At 44.6% G+C, this 20470-nt stretch overlaps 1 protein-coding gene across 16 annotated transcripts in view; it reads right to left on the bottom strand.

The window, feature by feature from the left end:
- Nucleotides 1-19923, bottom strand: part of CADPS (calcium dependent secretion activator) — a 465254-nt gene extending 445331 nt beyond the window's left edge. For 9 of the 16 annotated variants that reach the window (XM_066614140.1, XM_066614141.1, XM_066614142.1 and 6 more), the window contains exon 1: nt 19175-19914. In XM_066614140.1, coding sequence (XP_066470237.1) covers nt 19175-19528 — 354 coding nt within the window. In that variant the 5' untranslated portion in view covers nt 19529-19914. Of the gene's footprint in view, nt 1-19174 lie in introns of all 16 variants that reach the window. The other 7 variants (XM_066614148.1, XM_066614149.1, XM_066614150.1 and 4 more) reach the window with 2 other exon arrangements.
- Nucleotides 19924-20470: the final 547 nt, after the last annotated feature.

The following is a 20470-nucleotide window of genomic DNA, read 5'->3' as shown; positions in this document are numbered from 1 at the left end:
TGAGCGCAGTTCTGGTTCTGCTTCCATTCATGGCAGACAAGCTGAGGATGGTGCTTGATTCCTGCCAGCAAGACTGATGCAGCAGAAAGGAAAATGGATGTCTCCAGGGGCAACGGAATGAACCTGCTTTTGGGGGCAGTTTTTGAGACACTGGGACATTTGCCATTTTCTTTGTAAGCCTTGCAAAGGACATTTGCTTATGAACAGGTTAAGTCAATCTTAATGCAATGCAAGAAGAGCTCCACATTTGAAATACTATGATGATCCTGATGTGACACTGCTGTTTGTTTACTGATTCGAAAACTTTATATCCCATGTTACCATTTTTTTTTAAATGCAGAAATATCCATTCTGCCACATGGTGTGCCATCTGACCTCGAGCAGATCACCATTTCTCGGCTTCATCTGTTTCACTGTGTTGTTTGGGGACAAGATGGAACCTTCTCAGATTCAAGAAGCCAGTGGCCGTGGAGATAGGCAGAAGTTGCCGAAACTATCTTGGGGATTCCATTCTCTAGGACTGGCTGGAACCAATGTGGCTCAAGGCCTCCAGTCCACTGAGAAGTCTAGCCAACCCAAGCCAGGAAACCAATAAAGAAAAATAAAATCTGCTGGGATACATTGCATGCTGAAGGATCCAGAGCCTCCAGGCCCTAAGAAGACTAAGGGGATAATGATCTTTAAACTACAATAGTGAAGAGGAAAGCAGAAGGGGTAGAGTCAATCCAACATGTTTAGGGGGGAAAATGTAGTAAAGTTCTTCTTCATCTGTACTCTCTGGGGCAGGGCACTACAGTTTGAATGATGAGAGCCCTGCGGTTAAGGTGATTTGCAATCGATTACCTGAAAAAATGGATAATGTGGCAAGTCTGACAAAGACAGCTGCAACTATACAGATACCCTCTTCATATCCAAGATGGGACAAGGCTAGACAGTGGGCCGTCTTTCATGAGTGAAACAAAACTCTGGCCAACCTTAGATCCGTCAAGTCTCTCTGCCTAATGCAGAACCAAATTATTTGGCTTCACTGATTATTTAATTAGCACCAGACTGGAAAGCTTTCTCTCTATCATAATGATGTGCATGATGAATTACAAGCTGGGCTGGAAAATGTATCAGGATTGTTAGGGCCCAGTCCTATACAATTTTCCAGGGCCAGTGCAGCCGTGACAATGGGGTGTGCACTGCATGCTGTGGTGGGGAGGCAGTCACAGAGGCCTCCTTCAAGGTATGAGAACATTTGTTCCCTTACCTCAGGACGGTTCCACCGGTGCTGGAAAGTTGGATAGGATTGGGCCCTTAGCCAGATAGAGTTTATTTGAACCCGTGATGGTGAGGCTGGGCAGTGCTCCTGATGAGCAGACAGTTTTTGCAATTGATATAATTTTGATTATGATTTTATAAATAAATAAATAAATAAATAAATTGATTGATTGATTAATTGATTGATTGATTGATTGATTGATTGATTGATAGAGAGTTTGATTCCCAGTCCACTTCTTGGTACTTGTTGCTTTGAGATCCAGACATCCAAATGGGAAAGGTCATGTGTTTTGCTCATCCCATATACCCCGTTGGTATAACAGGGTAAAAATGTATCTTTTGGCAAAGGGGATGATTCAGTTAGGGCGGAGAAGTAATTCCCAGCCAGAGAACGGAATGACAATTAAGGAAAGTGCTGCTGCACAGTCCTCAAGACCCAAGGATGGCTTTTTTCTTTTGCTTTTTTATTTTTTAAGGAGAAAAGTTCCAGAGATCAACAAGTTCTCCCAGCAATGTGAGGTGGAACATTTTGCACGGATTTCCTCGAAACCTAACACTATAATGAATGGAAACAATACCAATCACATTGAGCAATTTCAAAATAATAATGAACTGTTTTTCATATGACCACCCCCAAGGGACCATAAATGTAAATGAGTAGTTCTTTGGGTTGCTGAAATAAATAAGTGAAGTTTCCAATGCCTGCCACTTTTTCTCTTAAAATGCAAACACTGAAAAAATATATACTGTTGAATCATCATTTCTCAAAACATTTATAAGTATTCCAATAAAAACAATTTTCAAATAAACTTTTGAATATGGTTGGATGTAACACTGAGATCACATTAAGTGTGCTTTATTGAATTTTTGTCCTCATCAAATATTTCAGTTCAAAGACTTTTGACTAGAGGTAAGAATGTTTTGAGATATTTGGACAGCATAATGAGATACATTAAGGGTGCAATCCTACCCTGTGCTGGAACAGGCAAGCTAAGAGGCTTGCACTGTATACAGCGCAGGATAGGGGCCCAAAGCGACTCAGCCAGAGGCAAGATGAAACTTTTACCCTTACCTCCGGGTAAGGCACCCTTGCCCCTATGGGTCTTCTCAGACTTGCGCCACCTCCTGATGTAGTGCAAGTCAGAGGAGAATGGAGTGGCTTCAAGCCACTCTGAACTTCCTGGGAACGAGGGTTGGGATCCGGCATAAGGGGAAGCAAAACTGAGCCACACATGTGCATTTACTTATGAGTAGAAGAACATGACTTAGCTCTTATGAATGGCCAGTCGAACGCAAGGCCACTAGAATGGTCCCAATGTGATGAATGGGGAGCTCAACAAACGTTCCAGAAAGTTGTTCACCCCACCATAAAAAAATGATAAAAAGAAAGACTTGCACAGCTGGTAAAGTGAAACTTTCTTTTTAGTCTTGTAGAGTTAGGTAGGTCCCAACAAAGTGGCATTTTAAAATGTGGGCTTCCAGTGCTAAAAGGTTTTGGAACCACTGCATTATGGGATAAATATCTAAGAAGGACCCTTTGCTGGATAAGTCACATGAAACTGTTGGGAATGGGAAAATGAACCTGTTAAACTTGACTTAACTGAACAGGAAAGGGCTGCAGCTTGGCTCAAGAGTTGTTTTGCATGCAGAAGGTCTCAAGTTCAATTGTAAGCATGTCCAGATAGGGTTGAAAAGGACCTCTCTGTGAAGATCTGGTCCAGTTGGTGTAGACAGTGCTAAATTAGATGGGCCAATGCTCCGACTTCTGGCCTTATCCAACCCTGGGCCAGCGGTGGCCTCCCATACAGTGCCCAGGAGCTGGCCATTGCAAAAGTGTCATAAGGCACTTCATGAAGGCCAGAAAGCTGGGGGCACCAGCAGAGAGGCCAGTGTGTGCAGGCACTGGGCTTCTGTGCTGGTCAGAGGAGCCCTGGGAGCTGTCAGTGGTAAGTATGCCATTGAGCGGCACATAAGCATCTTGGGGCGGGAGAGGGGGAAGGCAAAAAAGGGGCAAACTTGGGCAGGGAGAAGGCCAGTTTAGGCCTGGGAGGAAGTGGGAATGGTGGCAGAGGCTATCTCCGGATCCTATGCCCTGCCCTGGACCTGAAAACCCTACAATGTGCTACTTGGATCTCTGTCAGCCATTGTGCTAGTCCAGTATTTCTCAAACTGTGGGTCGGGACCCACTAGGTGGGTTGCGAACCAATTTCAGGTGGGTCACCATTCATTTCAATATTTTATTTCTAATAGACTTGGCACTACCATGATACGTGATTGCATTTGGGGAAATGTTACAGACCTGTACTTTTAACAGGCTAATATGTATATGCTTTTAACAATGACGTTAAATGGGATTTACTCCTGGGTAAGTGTGGATAGGATTGCAACCTAGGATTGTTAAAAATTTTCCTGCTTGATGATGTCAAATCACTTCTGGTGGGTCCTGACAGATTCTCAATGGGTCCCGGTGCCAAAAGTTTGAGAACCACTGTGCTAGTCCATATCCGAGTAGACCCATAGAGGCTGCAAGGGTTCAACAAATGTTCTCTTAGCTTGGGGAGACCTCTGGCAGCGTCCCTTGCCCTGCAGGATACAGTGGCAGCCATTTTGGTGCCACTGTACCGTGGCACGGGCAGACCCATTAGGATTGGGTTGCCTGGCTCCATCAAATGCCATAGATTTATACAGTATCCCAGGAGTTAATTTTCCCACTCAAAAATGTAGCATCAACCTTCTTTCAACTTGGATCCTCCCGGAATATGACTGCTTCGTGCCACAGAAATTAAAAAAAAAATATTCCAATTCAGCTAGCTTGCAAATGTTTCAATTAGTACAAAGATCTTTCAGACTGGTGTCAATGAACACTAAGAACAAGCAGGAAAGAACAGAGGACTGTGGAGCTGGGTAGATAAAAGATAATCACTCGTAACAGTTTAGAGGCTGAAATTGCTAAGGCACACTGCTTCTGGGAAAGAGTCTAGACAATGCAGGCATGACTATAAATAATATTCAAAGGCTGTAATCCTATAACACTTACCTGGGAGTAAGTCCTACTGAACATACTGATGCTTACTTCTGAGTAGACATGCATAGACTTGTCCCGCTAAAGGCCAAATTCTACTCTTCATACACACAAAACGTGCAATCCGAAGATGTTTCTGCATTGCAACAGTTTCTACAGTAATATCTCTGGGTTAACAATATACTGAAAATCAGTAACTGGCAGGGGCACTCGCACCAGTTGCCCCTGCTAAATAGAAGCCAGAAATTCTAAAATGGTTAAATAACAGTCTGGGTTGAAAGGTATTTATTTGCATTCCTCTGATTTAATAAGGCACACCGCATAGAAGTAGATAGTGAATGTTAAACTTGTAAAATCTGATCACGTTAAGCTGAGGCAGGGTTGCTGTAAAATAAAATCAGGAATACTGTATTCAGAACTATAAGCTTTCAGAAGATTCCAGGTAATTTGTCTACCTCTGAGACATCATTTATACATACCATGCCTCTACTAACCACTAGTAAACTCCACCAAACTGGTTCTTTATTAATGGAACTTGTTAGGCTGCAATCCTAACCACACTTTCCTGAGAGTAAGCCCCATTGAACAAAATAGGACTTACTTCTGGGTAGACCTGGTTAGGATTGTGCCCTTAGGTTTGCTTCAGCTGATGTTGGGTGGGGGAGGGGTGATTTAATTCCATTCTACATTACACCATACATTACAAATGCACGTGATATAATGTTTCTTTGAAATGATGTTTCCATCAAGGATACTTTGTGAAGAACTCAACTTCCAGTTAGTAAACCCAGGATTCTCGAAAAAGCCTTTGTAGCTTGTTGCTATCTGTTTCCAACACGTAGTTTGATCATTCTACTTCCCCCTCAATTTGGTTTTCCAATATGTATAATTTTACAGCCACACTGCACTTTGTCTCTTGTGGCGTAGAGCTTACCATTATGTTGGCAAAACATACTTCTTGGTGTCGCTGTCAAACTCCTCCCTCCTGAAATCTATGCTCTGTCCTCTCATGTAGTCATCCATTGTGTGCTGGATGACTCAAGCTTGATATTACATAAACAGGAAATCTCCTTTATTAATTATCTCTACTCCTTTTTAAAAAATTGACTGGAACTGTCCCTTGGCTTCTGGACTGTCCCTTGTACATGGTTTTTCTCTATAAAATAACCTCAAGGCCAGAGCTTTATCTATGACAAAAGTCATTATCAATAGAGGTACACTATATAAATGTTTCCATACCAACACCATTACTACCCTATAAGATACAAATTACAGGTCTAGCCTTGTTATACACCTATTTTTAATACACAGATTTTACTCAACATGAATGGCCCTTGCAAATGAGAAGGAATGTGCTGATCCCTGGAGAAGGGAAAAAATGCACCCCTTTAAAATCGCAGTTTAAAAAACTGTTTTTTTACTGTTGCAGAGAGACAGTCATGCAAGTGATTACAGGTATCACCTAAGTACAGTGGCGTCGCTAGGAGGGTGCGGGGGGTGCGGGCCGCACCGGGTGACGTGCACAGGGGGGTGACGCACACTGGGGGGGTGATGTGCTAAAATTGTGGTGGTTAGGGATAACCCCATCATATTATATACCGTTGGATGTGGAATTTCGAGCAGAATGTAATGCAAAAAACCAGAGTGAAATATCTCCTTTCTATCAAAAGTTATGGCCAAAAAACTGGAGAACAAAAAATGCATAGATCCCTATGGAAAGTGAAAGTGAGCCATATCATGCGTTTAGGTGAACTTGCCTTAGTTCGTTGGAAAGGGCAGACTGAGAGGAATCCAATGAGACCAATGACACCAGAATGGTCCTGATCCAATGAATGCAGCCCCCCAAAACACCTGAGAAGGAAGTCCCTCCCTCCAAGCAGACAAATTTATTGAGCCCTATGGAAAGAGAAACTAAGCCTCACAGTCACATTTACTCGTGAGTAAGTAAACATGCCTTGGCTGGTGGTCAGGCCAGGCAAAGGGGAATGTGAAGCCACCAGAATGGTCCTGATCTGATGGAACTGAAGCTCAACAAATGCTCCAGAAGGCAGGCCCCCCCCCACTAAAAAGGATCAAAACAGAGCTTCAGCTGATAAGGTGAACCTTTCTGAGACTTGCAAAGCCAGGTGGATCCTGACAGTGATCTAGTTTAAACAGAAGTTCTTAAATTGAACTGGGCACTGGGTAGGGCCAAAAACCTTACTGATTTGGGAGGGGGCTGTTATAGCAGGCAGGCTATAAAGGAAATTCATTTGGTGGACCAGGGCTGGCTTCTGCTTATTTAATTATTTGTTTTACTTTAATTATTTATACTTATTTATTTTAATTCGCCTGATGTCACTTCCACCATGACATCACTTCTGGTGCGTCTTGGACAGATTGTCATTCTAAAAAGTGGGCCCCAGTGCTAAAAGTTTGAGAACTGCTGCAATAAGGTGTTAGTAAGTTGACACTCTGGGGTTTGTGTGACACCACTAGTGACCAAAAACACTAAAATCACAGTTTGGAGGAATAATACCATCATGTTATATATAAATCAATGCATAATTTCAAGCAGAATGTGTTCTATCTAAAGGTACAGCCAAAAAACCAGTGGGGACGGAGTGATGGTACATCACCACGGCCACCATCTGGGGCCCCGCCTACTGAATGGGGGGTGACACGCTGGCATCCCGCACTGGATGATGCAAACCCTAGTGACGCCACTGCCTAAGTATCCACAGATTTTTCGATGTCAAAGCTGATGAGAAGGGCCCTTTAAACTAAAGGAAAAGTAATAATAATAATAATAATAATAATAATAATAATAATAATAATAATAATAATAATAATAATAATAATGCCAGAGAGGGCAGTGGGCTGACAATCCATCAATCATTCTCTCTGCAGGCACACAAGTGCACACAAGCCAGGGAATGTACACGTATATGTACACTCACACACAGATACCACATGTACTACAACACTACCCAGAGACTTCAGGCAATTTGACTGGGGAAAATTCCTTCTGGGCTCCAAATATGGCAATCAGGCAGGTCTGGTCTTCAGCAGACCTGCACAATCAATTCAACAATATATTTTTTTGCCACTCCATGCCTCCAAACCTTCTCCCAATTCTCTAGTCGTTGATTACAACACCGGCTGCTTGAGGCCAGAAGAATGTACAGACCCACCAAAGTTGTGACCCCTCAAACTGGCATCTGTGGGCAGCCAACCCCGAAATCTACCTAAAGATTATATTGTTGCTCTCCAAGTGCTGCAGTTCATTGCACATTGCATTAAAAAATTAGTTACTTTTTATATCCTCCATGCCCCCTCCCCTCTTGTGTCTTGTCTATACTTAGATAAAGGAAGGGACCGTGACTTGCTTATTCTGTAGTGAGACAAAAGGCACAATCTGAAGATGTTTTCCCCTTGCAACAGTTTCTACAGTAATATCTTCAGGTACACAATGATCTGTGGAATGCTTGGTTTAGAGAAGTGTTTCTCAAACTGTGGGTGGTGAACCACCAAGTGGGTTGCAAGCCAATTTCAGGTGAGTCCCCATTTATTTCAATGTGTATTCCATTTTTCATATATTAGTGGTGGTGATGGTGATGCTGATACTAAAATAAGATGATGATGATCTCAAAAAAGAAAAAAAGAAAAAAAAAGATGATGATGTCCAGTATGAGGCTCCAGATAAAGACTTCATGATTGTGGCTCTTGATTTGATTTCATGATTTGATTTCATGATTGTGGCTCTTGATTCAGCGGTTTAGCTGAAGGACTTGGAGGAAACATTGAGCAGTTAGTGGCTTGGAGCAATATCCTGACACTAATGTACCAGTGTATGCAGGATAAAATGCCTGAGGTATGGCAGAGTTCTTTTGCCTTGCTAGGTGATCTGACAAAGGCATGTTTCCAACAAGTGAAGCCTTGCATTGCTGATTTCATGCCAATTTTGGGAACCAACCTGAATCCAGAATTCATTTCTGTGTGTTACAATGCTACGTGGGCAATTGGAGAAATTTCTATTCAAATGGGTATAGAGATGCAGCCTTATATTCCTATGGTCTTGCACCAGCTTGTAGAAATCATTAACAGACCCAACACACCAAAGACTTTGTTAGAAAATACAGCAATAACAATTGGTCGTCTTGGTTACGTTTGTCCTCAAGAGGTGGCCCCCATGCTACAGCAGTTTATAAGACCCTGGTGCACCTCTCTCCGAAACATAAGGGACAATGAAGAACAAGATTCAGCATTCCGAGGGATTTGTACCATGATCACTGTCAATCCTAGTGGAGTAGTTCAAGACTTTATATTTTTTTGTGATGCTGTAGCATCATGGATTAGCCCAAAAGATGATCTCAGAGACATGTTCTGTAAGATCCTTCATGGATTTAAAAATCAAGTTGAAGATGAAAATTGGAGACGCTTCTCTGACCGGTTTCCTGTTCCCTTAAAAGAGCGCCTTGCATCTTACTATGGAGTCTAACCTCATGTATTCAAGCTGCAGTTCCACAATTAGAGGTCCTTCAGTCTGGAAGACTGGAAGGGAGCCTCTGCACCCAGGGAAAAAAATGTTACCCTTTACTGGGTGGAAGGGTAAACCAGTAGGGAATACAGTACAATCCCAAGCCTACTGGGAGGGGCAGGAGGGAGGCGTTGCCGTCACTGTATTAAGCCGATGTTGGAAAATGTTTTAACATCTGGAGCTTTTGTGGGTGGAAATCTGTCTCCTGTTACAACTCTGCACTGGATGTGAAGAAGCGCAAAAAAAAAAAAAATCTATTTACAAAATAGCACATTCTGCAATATTATGGGGAACTGTACCAAAATGAAAACTCTAAAACTGAACCAAGGGATATGTAAAGAGAAAATGGATTGTGTTTACATGGTAAAGGAAACTGATGAATGGGGATTACAGACAGTAAAAGGTGTCGTAATAAGAGGTTTCTGCATTGTTTCACCTTGATGGGATTCCTAGGTAATGCATGTTAATGAAGAACTAAACAGATGAAGTTAGTACAGTTAAAATGAAGCTTGCTACCTTTGTTAGGAGCAAGACCTTGCAGTGTACAAATTTAAATAACCCCATAATAAAGTAATAAAGGTTAACTTGAACAAAATGATGATGATGATGATGATGATGATGATGATGATGATGATGATGATGAAACAGCAGAAGTTTTGTGGTGCTAGGTCATAATCCCTGTGCTGGTTTCTGCATTTTCTCTTTGAATGCCAGAGGCAACTGGTCGCAGTCTTAAATACCAGCATCTGTGATTAGTCTTGCCCATTTTGCATCTTAGATTTGGTTATTTCTTCTCTTCATTTCAGAAAATATACTTTGTAACTTGAAAACATGCACACTTCTATTACAAACAGAAGCAGGCCCATTAAAGAAATTGCCTTTCCTATTTTATTAGGTGTAGTCGATGAGCATGACAGAGCCAGTGTAGGTGGCAATCTCAGAAATTTCCAAAAACTCTTCCAGCTTTCGTTGTTGTCATCAGCATTTATCCAAAGTGCACACAATTATATTGCAATTCCACCCCTACTTCATATTTTGTTCACATAACTCCCTGCAACCTGATGATGAGATACAAACAAAGTCCTCCATCTAAGCAAAAGTAGACATATATATGGTTTTGTAATTGTCCATCAGAACATAAAAATTGCCTTGCAGGATGATAAAGGTCCATCTAAATCAAATATTCTGTTGCCAAAAGCAGCCAGGCTGATGCTTTTGGAAACTCATGTGGGCGGACGGCTACCTGCTATTGTTTGCTCCATCCTTTTGAAATCAGGAGGTGGCCAACCCTATCACGACATGTTTATGAGCTTCTAAGGGCATCTAGTAAGTATTTGATCTGATCCAAGGAAAAGATTCTTACATTTTTTTGACACTGACACAGATTGAGTATCCCTTATCCAGACTGCTTAGGATGCGAAAGTGTCTGGACTTTGTCTGAATTTTGGAATAATTGCACAAATATCATGAGAAATGCTTCCACTTGCTCTTTTACCCATATGGGTGTCTGCTGGCCTCTTGGACATTTTTCAACAGTGTTTGTACAGGTACACGCCACAGAGCAGAGAACAGAACTTAGAGCCTGTACCCACACTGTACATGGGAACGAGCACAAAACCTTCTCGTGTTCACATTACAGAAAGTTAAAAAAAAAGAAGTTTTAGACAAAACTGTTCAGATTTCAGAATAGGTCTGATTTGGGATGTCAGGATAAGGGATGATGTATCTGTATGACCTTCCAAGGAAGGTAAATATTCCATTTAGTAAATATTAATAAATGAAATTTATTTGTCAGGATGTCAGGATAAGGGATGATGTATCTGTATGACCTTCCAGTGAAGGTAAATATTCCATTTAGTAAATATTAATAAATGAAACCTGGCCTCAAATCCTTTAAGGGCACAATCCTAACCAGGTCTACTCAGAAGTAAGTCCTATTTTGTTCAATGGGGCTTACTGTCAGGAAAGTGTGGTTAAGACTGCAGCCTCAGGCATGTAAGAGAGTTCTAATGGATTTATGTACTACAATCCATTATTAGAGGTGTTTGTTTTTGTGGATAACTAAATAAAAGCACAAAACACTACATTTTGCATTGCAATTCAATTTTTTTTTAAAAAAAGAACCATTTTCAAATACCTTCATTCATTAGGTATTACTGCATTGTGTAAAAAAGTTCTCTTTTTTGTCATTGTGTAAAGAAGTTCTTTTCCTTGTGCCTAAAACCATTTCAGATCTATTTCTATCTCACAGTTTCCCACTTTCTGACATTTTAAGGTTTAAAGGTTTAAAGTTCAACTTCCTTTCTGTTTTTCCTCCTAGAGAAAGTGCTTGATCCCCTTGAGCATTTTAACTGTCCTGCTCTGTTGCTTTTCCAGCTCTCTACTTTTTTTTTGAGATGGAGTGTCCCAAACTACACATCGTTTTCCAAATATTACAGCACTACACCTTTACACAGTGACATCATGAGATTTGCACTTTTATTAGAGTCCCTTTCTGAGTAACTCCTAATTGTGCTTCACTTTTTCCACTTCTACAGTAGGAGGATCTTTTCAGCGAGCTTATCCTTAAGACCTCAAGATATCTTTCTTGGGCCATCAGTACCCCATCAATACCAACAGGCCCAGTGTGCATCACACTGCACTTATTTATATTAGATCTCATCTGCCATTCTATTGCCTATTCCCACAATTTAAAGACATCCACTGGTGCTCTGCCTAGTCTGGGATTTAACCATCCTGAATAATATGGTGTGATCTGTAAAGTTGGCTACCTCCTTGCTGATCCTTGATAATTTCTGAATCAATGAAATAGCACCAGCCCATATACACTCAGTGCCAGGTCAGCACTGGCACCAGCACAGCACCAGTCTAAGCTGAGTCCAGCGCCAGCCAGAAGACTGTCGCATTGCAACCACAGCAAGGGAAGAACTCTGGGTGGCAGAGAGGTTTGTCGGGGTGGGGGGAAGCATTCCAGGGCAGGGGAGGGAGCGGGGCGAGAGGGGGACAGACCAGCAAAGCTCTGCTCCACTGGATCTAGAACCCTATGTCGGGCCTTCCAACCCAAAACGGGGCCTCTCAACTCTGCACTGGCAAAATAGCTGGTGCAGACTTGAGTAGCCCCATTGCGGGGCATGCACCCTTACCCAGGGGAAGGAGGAGATGCCAGTGGCTGACTAGCACACATAGGATGCAGTGGCAGCCATTTTTGGCACCGATGTGCCTCTGGGCGCTGGGCAGCTCAGGATTGGGCTGTCAGTCTAATTTCCAAACAAATGCTTTTTTTTATTGCTGATGGTCCCCTTTGCTTTACACATTGGAAGATGTGGGTATCTTCCATTAGTTTAAGGGGAACTTTGCATGTTCCTTCCTTTTAGTTAGTTTAGAAGCTCTTGATCTTCATTTTATATTCAGCCATTACAATCACAGCTGGATCTAATCTCGCAGAAAGGCTCATCAGGCAGACCTTTCCAACTAGGCCTGGAATGCTTGCCTTGAAATCTCTCTGTCTTTCCACACCGTGACTCTATGGAATATATAGTTGGCAACCTTCAGTCTCGAAAGACTATGGTATCGCGCTCTGAAAGGTGGTTCTGGAACAGCATCTAGTGTGGCTGAAAAGGCCGATTAATTCTCTCTGTGTGTGCCATTCTAGGGAAAGGGATTGCCTCCCACTGCATTTCCTTTGATTTCTAACCTACTTCGGTAGAGTCATCAGGGCCCTTTGGCATATGAAATGAAGCAGACATTTATCTTATCATCCCTTCAATATAATTCATCCTCCTGGCAAGAAAGTCATAGCCAGTGCAAGTGCCTTGAGGCCTAATCCTATCTTTGAGTTATACCAGTGTACCTCCTCATCCACTGGAGCAATGATAGCCCCACCAGTGTAGAAGCCCACCTGCTGGCAGATGTACCCAAAACACCAGCACAACATTGGAAAACTGGCATAGCTTGGATGTAACTCAGATGCCAGCACAACGCTAGTGGTGGGAAAGCCAAGACAGGGAGGTTGGGGTGTGACCGGGGACAGAAGTAGGAGGGATGACAGACAGACACAGAGGAGTTGACATACGCAATATCCTAACTTCAAACAATATACACAACCCCAACGCCAATCACACCAGCCCCAAAATAGTACAAAAGCCCCTGATAGGGAGACTACAGCTCCGATTATCAGATGTGAAGCATGTGGTTAGGCTGGTCCCTCAAAGGGAAACTTTGGTAATCAGACTCATGGTGAAAGGGCAGTTGGTGCACAAAAGAAGCACAACCCCTTGCCCTTCACATGTGTGGCAAGGTAGTTTGTTAATGCTCGCCTTCTCAGAATTCTGATTGCAGGTATTCTGCTCCAGGAGAGCTCCACAAACAGACACCAAGCTGGACCATCCATTCCTCCAATAGGGAAAAAAAATGCAGTCCACATAGGTAAGCAAAAGTGGGGAAGAATTGCATGCTGTCGTGTATTGATGCTGCATCTTCCTCTCATGTCCCTAGCCCCCATTCAGACCCCTCAAATATGTCTCCACTCTCCAACTGTGTTGCCCAACAACCCCTTCCTTCTGAAACAACTAAGAGCCAGGAGCATCTGATCCCTTTTGACACATACCAGGGGCTCCAACGATCGATAAAGCTGGCCAAACACTGATCAGAATCTCTTCTTTTTGCCACGGGGGGCTGTACAGGGTAGGTCCCCCAGGAGAGGGAAAGATAATGTTTCTAGACACTTTGCTCTTGACCTGGTCAGGGCAGCAGTCTATGTACATGCTGCTGGCATTGCTCTTTCTCACAAACAACGTGTATGCATCTCAAGCCAGAGAACGGGCGTTCTCAGAAAGGTTGCAGAGGTGTGGCAGTCAGTAGTGGGATCCAGAGTGGCCACAGGTAGGTAGTGGGAGTTGGGAGTGGGAGGGGAGGGGAGGGGCAAAACTGGGCAGGGAGAGGGAAGAATGGGGGTAGGGGGCTGTGGGGCAATGGTGCACACCAGATCCTTCATTTTTAAGGCTGCCCACCCCTTCCTTCTCCTCAGACTTCCATCAGCTAATGAGACCCATTGGAGGTCAAGGAGCTTATGGAGGGGTAAAAGGAAATAATAATTTCCCTTTCCCTTCCTGAGTTTCCTGATTCCCCTCCCGTACAGCATGCCCTTTTTTGGCACAGCTGCATTGGCGGTGGAGGGGAAGATGGGATGAGTCCAAGTTGGGAAGATGCTCCTCAGTGCTTATGAGCTCCCATTCTCTGCAGTCATCATATAAGGTGGGCAGGCACAAGGGCTCAGGCGCCCTTGTGATCCCAGGTGCCAGTGACACGGCAGAAGGCATGGGGTTTGTGCAGTGCGGCTAGCCCTACAGGCTGCAGCAGAAAGTGCTCTGCTTCACATGCTGGCCTAATGACTGATCAATGCAGTGCTCCCTCTGAAAGATCCATGTGCTATAGCCTCCCAGGCAGGTGTATGTAGTGATGCAAGGTGTGAAATGCCAACTGGGGTGCACAGGAGAGACATTGTTACTGCTTAATAGCTGTGAGGCTGTCACAGGTTACCGCCTCCAAGGCCTGGGTAGTTTGGAGAGGCAAAGAGGAACACAAGTTGTGTGTAGTAAAAAACACCCACAAAGCTAAGGGGACCCTCTCTGAATGCTAAGATCTCTATCAACAGTTCCTGCAGATCTGGAACAAATGAGTCATGTTAATGTAAGAAAGCAAATACATTTGCTAAAACCAATCTGTCTAGAGCAGGCACATGTGCTCCTGTCACAGCCACTATCAAACTATCTTTAAAATGCCGTTCAGATTCTCTATATTGAGATGTATTTATGTCAAAGTACAGAGGCTATGGAGGGAGTCTATGTGAACACCACTTATGTTTTAATCTTCCCAGGAATAAAAATTGCAGATTCATGAAACAGAAAGGACCAGCACACAGACAGGCACACACCATTGTTTTGCTACAGAGAGTCGAAACAGCAGCGAGTTTGCCCTGAGGCTCAAATGTTGGATAAAGCAACACTCAGATTTAATTCAAAGGGAATTTTGCCCCAGCAAAAGCAAGCGGTGGGATCATCGCACACAATCTTCATGAAAGTACTAATTGAAGAAAATGCACTGGAATCTGTTCTTCAAACACAGCTGGAGACGCCAAAGGAAGGCAGCTGAAATTCTTCTGCTTCACAAAATCAGCGCTGAGATCATTTTAACTTTTTGAGTTGTTGTTGAGTCTTAACACATAAGAGTGACATTCTGTCTTTTTTAAAAAGGGCTAAATAGAATTTAAAAAAGTATCTCCATGGATACACTTCCTTTGGTTGTTTTAATTCACCGTGTGGCCCATTTTAATGTCTTGCCTCTTGTTATAGCCAGTTTTGCCACACTTAATCATAAGACGCTGCCTTATACGAAGACAGACTATTGATCCAACTAGCAGAATTACCATTCAATCTGACCAGCAGGTCTTAAGCAGAGATCTGGGATCTTCTCCACATAAAGCCTATGGTCCCAGAGAGCTTTCAGTGGTTGATTTTAGCAGGTAAACTGGAAATGCCTAAGGTTCCTTCATCAGTTTATTCTGTGCTTTTGCTTTATTGGTTCTTTTTTAGCTGCCTCGAGAAGACTTGACCCAAAGGCTGGGGTATAAATATTTTAAATAAAGTACATGCTCTACCACTGAGCTAAGACCCCCCCTTTTTTTACACTTTAGTCCCCTGAAGCAGTTTAGCACAAGTATTGGGTTTTTAACGGTCACCATTGAGTTCCATGGGATTAAATCAGCTTGAATCAAGTATTTGCCTTCAGTGAGTAATAAACCTATTCCTTACTACATAAAACATTTCTACATAAAAAAAAATTGGGAGACCAAGGCTCATGTAAGATTGTAGATTCAGTGTCCAACATTTCCACCTAAAAGGATTTCATGTAGTTAGGCTAGGAAAGATCCATGCCTGAGACCCAAAGAGAAGCTACCAGTCAGACAGTCTTGGGTTGGATGGACAATGGTCTGAGTCAGTATCAGACAGCTTTGTATTTGCTAAAAAAAAACCTCTCTCTCTCTCTCTCTCTCTCTCTCTCTCTCTCTCTCTCTCTCTCTCTCTCTCTGCAATTTCAACATCACCCGAAATGATTCTGCTGAACAAATTAATGTCTTTACAGTAGAAAGCACAGAGTACTTAGAACCCTTTTCACTTATCCTCACAACAGGTAATTAATGTTCCCATTTTACAGATGGCAAGCCTAGTCAATAGACCCATGGCTAACCAATGAGCTCATGATGGCACAGGCATCTGAATCTATGCCTGTCCACATCTGAGACTAATGTGTCTAAACAACTTTATCCATCTTCAGATGAAGTTCTTGTCACAAGAACCAAGTGAGTGTTTCATCTCCAACTTTCCTGTTTCTTAACATTGAGAATTTCAAAGACATGAGGGGGAAAATGGCAAAATGAAAAGCTGTCAGCAAACCACAATGTGATGCAATAAATCAAGGAAGTAATATACCAATATAAACTGTCATCAACTTGTCTCACTCAATGAATAAAAGCCTGTAAGTGTTTGACCTTCTATCAGCACCAAACTCTCTAGCCAAGCCTTCCTTCAACAGTGTTGTCCTGATATTCCTTTCTATCTCCTTATGCTCTAATGGGCTAATAATAGCTTTGTGGCACAACAGTACCGAATGAATGTCATTCTTGTCAATATGTCCTAGACACTTTCTGGTTTAAGGGTCATTTGGAACAGTGGAGCCATTTGGGGTCCCAAAAGCTTTATTTCTAACAGTCTAAATGAGATTTTGTTAAAACACCAATAGACTTAAAAATAAACCTGCTGTGTTAGAGTTCACTTGGCTGGATAACGGACAACAAACAGGAAGGCAAATGCCTTTGAGTTACCTGATTTCCTGGACAAAACACACAACCAAACCAATTTGCTGTTATTGTCTAGGCGATAAATGACCATGCCCTGATAACTGAAAGTGCCAAGAGCAATTCTTTTAATTTGCTGCCAAACTGTATTGCCTGCTTCTGAGTCCACCTGAGCCCCCATCTCTCTCTTCATTCTTGGTTGTCTGTTTTTTGTTTTTTTAAATGCTAGTTGGCCACTGATATTATAGTGCTGTGCTTGTAAATCCATCATGTGTAGAGGAAGGTTTTTTTTAATTAGCTGGAATTCATTCAGGCACATAAAAGTGTCTGTCAAAAACATATTTTCTAGTCTAGACTGTAGTGGAATTCTAATTTTCTTTAATGTCTTTGGATCTCATCCCCCAAACTACTTAAACTTATGAATGGCAATACTAAGTACAGAAGGAACAAAAAAACAGGGACTTTCAGGTTTGTGACCTTCGTTTACATCATTGTGACCATAAAGAGAAGAATTTGCTAGTTTGCTTAAATATACCAGCCTGCTGTTCACAGCTCACTTTGAAGACACGGAATGAAAGCACAACAATCAGAAACTCAATTTTACTTTAATGCATATTGTCCAAGAAAGCAAACCTCGGTTTAGTTGTACAATATACTTTGAAAGAAGACCTCACAATGCTCCCCTGTCACGAAACCAGTGGAAGTGTAGTCATTGACTTCCATGGGCTGCAGACTGCGTCTTTAGGCCACAATATTATCCACCTTTCCCAAAAGTCCCATTTAACTCAGTGGGATAATCTTTCAAGTAAATATGTTCAGCATTGGGCTCTCAGTCTGTACCCTAAATTCCAGTGTGCTCGGGTCTAGAAACTAACACATTGGATCTGAGAGACCTTGGGTTGAAAATCCCTTTGACAGGAACTCACTGATTGACCTTGGGAAAGTCACTTACTATCTCTCAGTCACAGTTCCTCATCTGGAAAGTACAGATATTAGCAATTTGCCCAGGGTTGTTAACCAGGACAAACAAGATAATAATGCTAAAGCATTTCACGTATTAAATGTGTTAGAAAACAGAGAAAACACAATAGCTACTGGATGCAGGATAACAAGGGCTGGATTTGTCTTTTCAAACAGAGCCTGTACAAAAGTGGTGACATGAGTATTAAACACATGGGAAGGAAAGGCCTTTCATTCCCTTTTCAATTGATTCAGCCCATGGTAGCTTTTTGTGTATGTTGTGTGTGAATGAATCCACTTGTTAACAGAACATGTCAACACAAAACGGATATGCAGAATTCATCTGTGATGCTGTTTTCAACAGGGGGGGGGAAGCAAAAGAAAGTGAGCAGAACTTAGCGTGAAGCATGTTCTGCTTTTGTTGGACATCAGACGTTGCATGGAGAAGGCTGATGGCTGGGTCTCCTCCAGAGAGACACAAAAGCTTTGATGCGATAATTGGTTCTCACAGTCGCGTAAGCACGGCAGGCAACTGGGCCAGCATAACCTTTGCTCAGATCTCCTGGAGAGTCACAGCTTGGCTGCCTCTTCCAGGCAGGTGCAGCACTAGTCACCTTGGAAGAGGAGAGCTAGAGGGGGAAATGCAAAAGGGACCAACTGGAGCAAGCCTCCAGGACTTGAGAAACACATGTCCCTCCTTCCTCTGTGCTTGTTCTTAATAGCATGTTGACTTTGTTTACAAGGACCAGGTCCCTCTGGCAATAATTGCAGTTACATAAGGCATGGGGGAAAGCAGCCAAGATAGGATAGGGATCATCTGACTAGGGAAGGGACGCTTGCCCGTTGCTGGTACTGTGATGGGCTCGGCAACAATGCAGAGAGGATTGAAAGCTCTGTTACCCAGGGCTGCCTAGTTTTTTCCATTGACCCTTTGTGGTGACTCCTGTTTAAGTTCCATGGTGTCTCTACTGCCAGAACTCTTTACTACCTGGAACACAAGGCCTCTCCTTAAGCCCTGTGTCCCTCTTGCGTCCTTCCTGACCTCCTGCTGCATTCAAGTGCTGCAGGCTACTCCCATCCTTACCTCTGTCAGGCAGTTTTCCCATCTCAGTGGTGTAGTGGACAGGGTGTTGGACTGGGACCAAGGACAGCAGAGTTCAAAATCTCTCTCTCTCCTTCAGCATCTCAGACAAGTTCATTCTATCTCCAGCTCAGGGACTACAAATAACCTCCCTCAAGGGTTTGTTGTGAGGAGAAATGAGATCATTGCTCTCAAGGTAAGACTTTTCAGACAGGAGAAACATTGCGGGCCAATGCTCCCAACCTACCTCCAGGCCAGTCTGTCAGCTGCTGGAACAACTTGTCTGGGGAGGGGTCCTGCTCTCATCAGCCAGCCACCCACCTAGATCTGTTCCCAGGCCCCCCTCCTGGGAACTTTCAACCGCAGCATCTCTCTCCTCTCCCTGGCACTTCCTTGCTGCTGAGAGCCAGGTGGGCCCCCTCCTCACACCTGGATGCAGGCCCCCTCCCTCTATTGTTCTCCCCAGGCAGACTCTACCTTCTGCTGCCTGCGGGCCATGTCGGTGGGCTGCTTGGCATTGAAGGGGTAGGCGATGCACCTCATGACGAAGACGTAGAGTTGTAGCTTCTTCTTCCTCTCCTCCTCCTCCTTCTGCAGCCTCTCCAGCTCTTCCTTCTCCTTCTCGCTCACCACCGAGGGGCTGGGGCTGGAAGGCCGGACGCTGCTTCCACTCCGGCTGCTGGGCTGCAGCCCCCCGCCACCCCCGGAGCTCTCGCTGGTCCGGCTGGGCGACAGCCGTGCCCCCGAGGCGGCCGGGGCCAGCACCTCCTTGCTGCTCTCCTCTTCCACGATCTCATCGGACTCTTCTTCGCTGGAGGACGGGTCCAACATGTTGGCTGCAGACCCTCGCGCGCAGGCTGCTCCGAGGGGCGAGCCACTGGAGGATCAAGGGGGAGGCAGGGGGCACAAAAGCCTCCCCAAGGAACGCTTCTCCCTGCTGCTGCCCCTCCGCCCTCTGCAACCCCGAAAGGAGCCACACCACCTCAGCGGAGCTCCGGAGAGAGGGTGCCCGGGAATGGGAGCTGTGGCTGCAGCCCAGAGCCCAGGCTGCTCCAGCACCGTCTTCCCAATTGGAGCGAGAGCGAGCGAGCGCTGACGTGGGTCGCTGCCTTTAACTCTCGCCTGCCCGGGGCTGCTGGCGCGCCCGCCTGCTGCACAGGCAAGAGGCAGGAGCGGAGCGCAAGGGCTGCCCGCCGTGCAGGGAGGAGGCAGCCTCTCTCTGCGCCTCCCCTGCTGCCCCCGAGACCTCCGCCGCGCTCCTTCCCTCTGCAAGGCGAGGGGAGCTGTCCAGGGTGCTGCTGCTGCTGCTTCCAAGGAGTCAACTGCAGAGGCATTGAAGCGCCCGGCGCAGCAGCACCCGCACAGCGCAGGCTCCGCGCTCCGGGCTCCTCCTCTTCCTCCCTCTCCCCGCACTGAGCTGTGTGCGCATGCGAGTTTGGGGGAAGGAAGCCTCCGCCAAAGGACCGCTTGCCCGCACCTGGTCTGCTTCCCAGGCCCTTCCCTGGCGCCTCCCTTCTGGACTGGATCAGAGAGGGAAGGGCGAAGGGAGCGGGGCGCAGGCACCGGCACCGGCGGGAGGGAAGGCAGGTGGAGAGGCTCCACGGGCGCCACACCGGGTGATCAGCGGGGAGTGGCAGAGGGGAAGGGCAGGAACCATTCCCCAAGCGGGCCAGAAGGACTGGGAAAGCTTTGGGGCGGGGCTTTCTTGACTCACCGTCTACTTAGTCTGTGGAACTCCTCGCCACAGGATGGCACGGTGATGGCGTCTGGCCT

Source organism: Tiliqua scincoides, chromosome 2 (genome assembly GCF_035046505.1).
Source record: "Tiliqua scincoides isolate rTilSci1 chromosome 2, rTilSci1.hap2, whole genome shotgun sequence".
NCBI lineage: Eukaryota > Metazoa > Chordata > Lepidosauria > Squamata > Scincidae > Tiliqua > Tiliqua scincoides.
Note: the sequence above shows the minus strand (reverse complement) of the source record. Positions and strands in the feature narration are given on the sequence as shown.